The sequence below is a fragment of the Phaethon lepturus genome, unplaced genomic scaffold (genome assembly GCF_000687285.1).
Source record: "Phaethon lepturus isolate BGI_N335 unplaced genomic scaffold, ASM68728v1 scaffold13930, whole genome shotgun sequence".
In the NCBI taxonomy this organism is placed as follows: domain Eukaryota; kingdom Metazoa; phylum Chordata; class Aves; order Phaethontiformes; family Phaethontidae; genus Phaethon; species Phaethon lepturus.
In genome coordinates, this window is record NW_010512704.1 from 37,779 (window position 1) to 46,755 (window position 8,977).

The window sequence follows — 8,977 nt, forward strand, 5'->3', positions numbered from 1 at the left end:
TCATACAGACAGGCTGGATTATGCCAGAAGGCAGCTCAAAGAACCCTGGGATCTACTGCAGTACAGGGCCTTGCTAAGCCATACAAGGGCTCACAGTGGTACAACTAGTGACTGGAACTAGAGCAATCCTTGGCGGTTTCATGCTCCATCACAAACCAGTCCTAAGGACTCCCTGCCTCAGGGGGGCAGAAGGCAAAAGGTCCAATGGATTAGTAATCCAGTACCCTTTGAACCTAGTGGTAAGACCCTACTTGCCCCCTCTCATCCCTCAACTTCTTCACTCCCTACAGTAGATTATTTAGCAATTTGCCTATAATGTTCTGTACTGGGAGATTGAGAGCTGGATCCATCCAGCACAGACACCAACCTGCAACACATAGTCTAGGGCCAGATGCCGGAAACACTTCCTGGTTATGGTCAAGGTGCCTGTTGCCTCCTCTACTTCATGGGGCTTGTGCCGAGGTGCCTGGGCATTCTTCACCAGTGAAATCTCCATGTCCTCTCGCACCTTGTCAAACTGCTTCTTGGTTTCTTTGAACTTCCGGACATCACTGTAACACAAAGATGAGATGGTGAGAATCAATGTTACAAAGCAGACAGAATACTGCTGATACCAACAGAGCATGGAGAGGTGTAACCAAGTACACTACGATCACTCAGAAATCCTGCTCTAGATGCCATTGAGACCCTAACCCACCCCACCAAGCTCCACTGTGTCCAGCTGGACTGACTCCAGATTAACACTAGACAGTCTTTCTTTAGAGACAGTTGGTAAGGAAAGATATTGGACCTTACATACTGCCTTCAGAGACTTAAGGAAATTCTCCAAGAGCATCCAGAAAGCCAGGCCAGATGGCAGGCACCCAGCCCTAAAGATAGTCCACAATTGCCCTCAGAACAAGTGACAAGCAGAACATTTCAGAACCTACCTGTGAAAAGGTAGGTTCTTTTCATATGAAACATGCTTCATATTTCACTTTGTGAAAAGATTAAAACCAGCTACTTTTCAAATTCAGGACAGGGCAGCCAGGCCATTCATGTGCATCTCTAGCTGATTCTGTCTTGTATAACATTTGACTTTTCATTTCCCCTTGTGTAATAGGCACATTTATTAACATTTGCATTCAGACATACATGATCCACAATATGAACTTTCAAAGTTTTATTTATGCCTAGAGACCTCACATGGGATCAGGGGTCTGCTTTGCAGGGGCAGGAGGAGGCTGTAAAGACATAGCAACAGACAGATTTTTGAGTTTGGTTGTTGTTTTTTTTTTTTTATTATTATTAAATAGCAGGTACCATTCAGGCAGGACTTGATTTGAGTTGCACAACCACAAAGAAGTGAAGACAGCAATTCCTGAAGATCAGGTGTTAAAAGTGGCTCTAATTCCTTAAGAGTTGAAAGCAGCAATGCTGATTTACAGCAGCTGTAATACAAACACTTATTTTCTGTCCAGGAGAGCTCTGTTTACCTCAATTATAAATTGTTATAATTTAAAGTAGTTAAAAACTGTTAGTAAGTAAGTAGCATCCACTTATTCTTTGCCCTAGGGAAGATGAAGGGCCTCAGTCGAACATGACAGACACTAAATGCTGAACTCTGCCCTGTGGCAAACTGTTTGAAGTTGCATATACTTATGTATGGATCAGCCTCTGGCCAAGAGAATCTACCATGGGCAGGTACAGTAAGGATAAATTAACACAGAGGTGACTGGATTACTTTTCTGGTGGTTGCCGCTTCTTCACATTGCCCTCAATACTCAGGGCTGCTGAACGACGTGGCCATCTAGCTCCATTCACAGGAAAACAACAGGGTCACTTTTTGCTTTTTTGGGCCATTTGCAGCAAAGGGCCATGGGGATTTTGCATAGCTTTGGAGAGAATGGCTTCCTCATCTGTGCATAACCCCAGCGGAACGGAGCAGGAGTTTGGAGGCATGTGGTACTGCTGGAAATTCTCAGCTAGCTCTAAGCCAGGCTGCAGCAGCGTGACTGCAACCTCAAGAGTTACCTAGTAAAATCCTCCCACTCAGCAAGCTCTGTGGCTCGGTAACATGCTAAGGCAGTCACGGAGCATTTGACTGCTGACAGCATGGGCATGGCAAGCTGACCTCTCCTGTGTGTACCACGTAAATAAACGAGGCAAAGACCTTCAGGGCTTGGGGATAGGGAGGGCAGGTAAGAGGGTAAATATTGCCCTCTAAGATATGTATGAATCACCATGCAAGGGCACAGCTCCCATTGTTCCTTTGTTCCCATCTGAGCCAGGAAGATGCGGATTCGCCCTAGGTGAATTATTCAAACTGGTCCCAAGCGTAGAATTTATTCTCCAACCAAGGGCAGGAGTAATGCAAATATCAAAGCACTAAGGCCTGCGAGTGCAAAGGTTGAGCAGTACAAATGCAAAAAAAGAGTAAGCTGCAAAGATGCTGAAAGGATGACAGACCCCAAATGAAGGTGAAATTCCCCCTTCCAACTGCCAGCCTTAAGCAGATTAAATCTGAGCTCATCAGAGAAATGATTATAGAGAAAGCAGGGGTGGGGCAAGTGCTAGGCAAGAATACGGGGATGAAGAATGAGGGGGGTCAGCTAGGGACCCCCTCCCTCCATCAAACCACACAGCTGCCGAGGGATTCACAGCCAATTACCAGTTCCCATGGAAACCAGCTCCTGCCTAGCTGAAGGCCTGGCTTACCTCTCTGACCTACATCCAGCTGGAGTGGGATCCCTCGCTGCCCTAGGTACCTGCCCTGGGGAAGAGAGGCACTCGGAGGAAACATCTTAATGCAGCAATGGCAGGGACAGCCTGCTGAGAGCCTTGATCGAATGTGCAGGCTGTCCCCGTCCAATTCACTTCCAGGGCCCAGTTCTTCTGCACCTCAGGTCTGCCAAGTGCAAGTCAACATCCTTAATACGCGGTATTCTGCATTGCTCACACCGGGACATTGTGAACTTGCTTTCCATTAGCAAAGAACTCTGAACCAGTGGTCAAGCTCCAAGCTGAAGGCACAGTGCTGATTAGCTGCTCCCTCCATACAAAGAAGGGCCCTCCTGTCTGTCACCTTCCAGGCAGATGCTCAGGTTTCTCCAGAAGAGCAGGGCTGCTGTAATTTTGAGTGGCTAAGCATGTTTCTCGGGGAGCTAAGAACACAATGGCTCTGCTGGACCTCAAAGTCATTTGGCAGCAAAGTTCCTTCCTTCTGCAAGCATGCACTGGTTTAAACCACTAAGGAAACTCTAAATTGAACATAAGATAACATAAAATGTAGAGCTGGTCCTGCTCTGCAGGGCTTTGAACACTGGGATGTGTTTGACCTAGAGGATCAGCTCTGCAGATGAACTTTACTAGACTTCAGGATGATGCTCTGATCTGGAAGTATGCCTCATATCCAGCTTTATGAGCTGGGAACAAGATGAAGACACCTGGTTGACAACAAAGCAACCAAATGATAGTGTAGCAAGGTGACAGCAACAGCCATCACACAAACCAGATCCTTTCCTCTGCCCTTCAGTCTCTGTTCTGCTCCAAGCTTCAGTAGTTGTGTGGAGGTTGCAGTTCTGTTTCCAGTGGACACAGCACAGATGCAATGGAAGTTCAAGTTGTTGAAAACCAAACTGATAAGTACTCACTCTTTCACAAAATTGTGCAGCTGCTGCCGGACTGACCTCTGAGCCTGGTCAAACAGGATCTGAAAGAAGAGAGAGAGGAAAGAGCATAAAATATTTTTGCAACATGAAAACATTGAGGAGTCAGAAAATACATGAACACACTCCCTATGAGCTTCAGTGTGAGGGACTCAGCATTACTCCAGTGCTTAGTGGTGTCCATTACTTGATGGCTGTCATAATGGATAATAACTTTTTTCTACAGCTGCAGCACACCCTTACAAGTGCAGAATTCCTGCACTGCAGGTTCCACAGCCTGTGCCAGGGCTCTGAATATCACAGAGACCTATGCCACCAAGATAACTTTCATAGGAGGAGTGTTTGTAGAAGCAGTTATCTCCATAGTCCCTATTTTGAACTCTCTCCCGAGCCTCGAATTTCTCGCTTTACCAGAGGAGGGCACTGTCACCTCAACACTATGCTACTCAGGGAAGGGCAACAGAACAATCGCTGAAGGTACATCACAGCTAGCCGCACGCTGATGAACATGGGTAAGAGGTCCAAGCATACGGTATAAAGAGAGACTTAGTTCTTACAAGTCTTTTGAATTTTACTCTCCTGTTTGTCTCTCACAAAAAAAATTGGTCCCAAGCCCATTACTCTACACCCTCTGCCCATCTCAACTCCAGCCCTCCCCATCTTCCTTTAAGAGATGTTCTCCCCCTACCCTCTGCCAGATCCAAACAGTGGTGTCTGCTCAGCTCCATCCCATCCATCTCTGATGGGCACGATTATGAATAACTCCATATTTCAGCCATGCATCGGGATGACACAGCATTTTGGGTACTTGGGACCAGATGGGCAGAGGCTCCCAGACCACATATCAACTGCAGCAGTAAGTACACATCATCCCAAGGTTACAGAGAAAAGCCATTGGCCACGCTGCATCTAGCAAGAGTGGCCCACAAAGAATGGACATTCCATTTCATTCCACCACCAGGAACACAAGGCTGGGCAATGGACCAAAATTTAATGATGCCCTGAAACATCACAGTGCTGGGGTCTGGCATCGCTGCAGCTGTTTGGCATGAGTAACCTTGGCTCATTTGCTCCAACTGAACACTGTGTCCTGAGGAACCAGCTTAAGCTAGAGACGTTCTGGAACACACAACTGTGCCTGTCTTCCTGTGGATGCAATCACCTGGAGCAGCATTTCGCCTTGCTTTCTCTCCTGAAATGACCACAGCCCTTTCAGGGGAGGCTGCCTGAGCCCACAGAGTGCAAGGGACTCAACGAGGGAGCATGAGGCTGGCGCAGAACTTTGTCAAGGCACCTTCTCTCAGCAAGCAGACAGTACGAAGCCCTTGGGATCAAAACAAACAGCTTTTTCCCTCCTCTTTGTTGCAAGCTTGGATTTCCAGTGGGAGGTTTTTTTGGGCAGCTTCCCTTGACACCCCACCCACCATTTCCCCTTTCCTCTTCTGGACACCTTCTCTGCTTCACTACACAGCTCGGGTAAGACCCAGAAGTGGTGAGCACCTCTGGGTCTCCATGCTTTTTCTAAGAGGCAGGAACAGTCATCTTAGATCATTTACAGTGTGAAGAGCTGGCATTGTCTAAAGCAGCAGCTTTTTGTGAGGAGGTAGCAGGTTAACCTTGTCAGGCTGCCAGGTGCCCACCAAGCCACTCTCTCACTACCCCTCCTCAGCAAGACAGGGGGAGAAAATAAGATGAAAAAGCTCATAGGTTCAGATAAATACAGGGGGATCTCTAACAAGTTACCATCACAGGAAAAATAGACTTGACTTGGGGAAGACTGATTTAATTAATCACCAATCAAAATTAGAGGATAGTGAGACACAAGAACAAAACTAAAGCCACCTGCCAACACTGGAGCATAATCCACATTCCCAGCCCGAGCAGTACTCTGTCCACGACACTAAGATCAGGCACTGCAGAGATCTGACATGAGACACACACTCTGAGGTGGTCACAAGCTTTAACCTTCTCATGCCCCATAGTAATCTACTAGCAAGAACACTAGTTCATTCCTGACCTTCCTTCCAATGCCAACAGACTCATACAGACACAGATGTCCTCCTTACCTAACATCTCCCACTAGAAGATAAGCAAGTCATGCTTTTGACACTACACAGGTGTACTACTCCAAACAATGCAAAGCACTCTGCATAGAAGCAGTGGCATTGGCTGCAGAGCCTTAAACACATTCATTACGTGTATTGCTGCAGCCAAGGACAAAGCAAGAAACATGCCAGGACTAGCTGAGTATAAACAGCCATGAATGGCCTCTAAATATGAACAGATGCAAAGCAAGGGGGAAAGAAAGAAAACCTCAGACCACCCAGCTTTGTGTTTTTACCAATGTAAATTATTTACTGCTTTTGGCATCCACTTGCTCTCTCCAACGGCACTCCAAGAGCCACTGGCCTGCAGCTTTTCCCATGGAGCAGCTTCCCCAAGTCATGTTTGGGCATTGACAATGCTTCCCTCCCCACTCATGATACCACGCAGGGACAGGCAAACAGCAAGAAAGCCACCTGGTTCCCACCTGCACCTACATCTGGAAGGTTTCCATCATTAGTTTCTGCCAGGATGACACAATTGCTTAACATCAGGGAAAGGGACACTTGTGTCGTACTCAGGATTGCAGGCAAGTACCCGGGGACATTCCAGGGTACATAAAAATCAAACCACACAGCTAAGGAATGGGGCTTTCTCAGCTTGGTAAATAGCAAATCTGGGCTACACAAACCTATGATGTGGATGGGAACCAGTGTGATTGAAGGGCTTCACAGAAATGCAGGCTGTTCCCTGTTACGTGATGACAAGCAGATACCACACTAGGCAGTGCTAGTGTGGGGCACCTACATCCACCTTCCCACTCCTGCCTGGAAAAATCGGCTCCTAGCTGGTGCCCTAGGATGCGCATGGAAAGAAGCAAGCAAAAATCCACAGAGCACTCGGCACACAGGACAAACCGAGTAAGGTCCCAGGCCGGGCAGATCACCCTGGAATTAGGACACTGCCCTTGCGTGGTAGTCGGAAAGGCTCTGCACACCAGCGTCTGGCTGGAAAAAAAGGACAGATGCTTTGAAGAGCAGAGGTGAAGCATTTCTAGAGGGTCTCTGCCTGTGACAGGGAGGCACTCTGCCGGCAGGGCACTTCCAGGCCCACGTGCAATGCTCTGCTGCCGCAGCATGGGCTTGCTCTCCAGCTGCCTAGGAAGAAGAACTAACTAAGGATTCAGTTCAAGTCTAAAACTCAGCGTTCATAAAACTGCTCCTTATTGAAGCTGTTTACTGAGAGAGAATTGAACTCCTGGTGATCACACAAGCAGTATTCCTACGGTACAGGGACATTTCTGGGTGGAATTTTAATTTAAGTGTATGTGTATCAGAACAGTGCACAAATGAGGAAGACAGGCCATATATACGTATCTCCATCTCCTGCTCTGTCAACATTCCTCTCCCCGGCTCCTGTTACTCATGCACTGAGCCCCACACCACTGTGATGGTGCCCTTCCTTCCAGTCTGCACCGATTCATACAGTGCAAGTCTGGGGCAGGGATTGCCAAATTGTGAGGGAATATCAGGTAATGAATATGCCTTTCCTGCCAGCAGCATCTTTACTGAAAAGTCTCCTATGATACCAGCATTACTTTTATTGCTTCTTCATTAATTTTGCCAGGCAAGATCACTGGGGGAATATTTTCAAGTGGGTCCTCCATTCAGTTTTCTACACAAATTAAATAGAGTTTTAAGAGCTAGAGTTTCAAATATAAAATCATCCCTTGGCTTTTTCTCCTTTCCCAGACATACTTGGAACAAATCATTTGTTTTAAGATTTTCCAGACCAAATATCACCCCACCCTCTCTCTTAGCTTCCACCAAGACATGAGAAGTCCAGCCATGACTCACACACATCTGTGCCTGAGGAGGGTCAGCGTGAAAGAAGGGAGTTAACACAGCTCTCACCCAACAGCCACAAAAGGCTAGGTCCTACATTTCACTTTCCCAGCATGGGCTTCTGCGGCAACAGGCTAAATCCAAACCTGTATTTGACAGGGGGCTTAGGAATTTCATGCCCCCAAGAAATGAAAGCAAGTTCAGCAGCCCAGGATGTTATTCCTGGAACTGCAAGCCTAAAAAATCAAGATACAAGGCATCAGATATCCAAAGGGATGCCATTGCTACAGCACTCCCTCATGACTCCCTGCAGAGCTTACAAGAAAAGAAGAGATCCCACCAGGCTCTAAAGCAAAGAAGCAGCTAAAAGGAAGTGAAATTGCCTGGCTGTGAACTGCTTCTCTCAGCACTTACATGCATGAAGTTCAGAAGTAGGCCATCCCAGCTGCACAGGGGAATAGTGTCTGAGTAGAGATTAAAGGTAAGCAGCAGCATTTGTGGTGGGAATTTGTCAGGGAGCAGCAGAGGTCATTGGACCAGGAGCTGAGGGGCAATAATGCAGCTGGCAGGGCAGGGGCCTCACCAGCCAAGGCTCCACCACACCACGCCAAGAAAGCAGGGCAGGTCCAGAGATGGCGGCCAGATTCAACCGAGAGCCAAGATCATCAGGCAAGCTTGTGGTGATGAGGCAGGTCCGAGGCCAAGCTGGGAAGTCAGCCCACGTATCAGTCAGGCCCAGAGATTGCCAGGCAGATCCGTGGTGACAAGGCAGGTCCAGCATCAAGCTAGAAAAATCAGCCTGTAAGTTGGGATCACCAGGGTCTATAGCTGGGTGCAAGTGAGATGGAGACCTATGCTCCTACAGCACAGCTCAAACAAAGACTGAGGGCCCCAGGCAGAGCTTAAATGGAGCGCCTGGGCCCGGTCGGAGGGTGTGGGTGGAGGCCCCAGGTGAAGCTGGTCAGGGCCATTAAGGTCTATTAGCACATTGAGAGCCATAGCCCGAGATGAGATCAAGATCACGCAGCCTTCTCCTGCAACAACTGGCCCCAGCTGATGAGAGAGAGGGTGTGGAGCTTCCTCTGCAGCTGCCCGACTATGGACAAAGGCAGCTCTCCCTTCTCCCACTCCACCAACTCCCCACCCCAGTCACAGCGGTCACGAGCTGGATGAGTCACATCTCTGCACTTATCTCTCTAATGGCCGGTCTGGAGGCCTCATTCTCACCGATGTCCGCTGAAACAGTCTGGGCGCTGGTTTACGTTGCATTTAGATGAGGGTTGGTTGTCTAGTGGCCTGGGAATCAGAGCCTGATCCTTTCATCCGGTCTCGGGGAATCCTGTCCTGTCAGCAGTCTCCCAAACTGGGAGCACTGGAGTGTGTCTGTGAGAGAGGGAGGCAGCTACAGCCAGGCCGGCAGGGCTGGCCGGGCAGGTACAGGGC

General features: G+C 48.3%; 1 protein-coding gene across 1 annotated transcript in view; it reads right to left on the minus strand.

Moving 5' to 3' along the window:
- The window catches only part of ACAP3 (ArfGAP with coiled-coil, ankyrin repeat and PH domains 3), a 47,203-nt gene that overhangs the window by 26,476 nt on the left and 11,750 nt on the right, over positions 1–8,977 (minus strand). The window contains exons 4-5 of the mRNA XM_010287883.1: positions 3,633–3,691; positions 368–551 (exon numbers count right to left, since the gene is read on the minus strand). Coding sequence (XP_010286185.1) covers positions 368–551; positions 3,633–3,691 — 243 coding nt within the window. The remainder of the gene's footprint in view (positions 1–367; positions 552–3,632; positions 3,692–8,977) is intronic.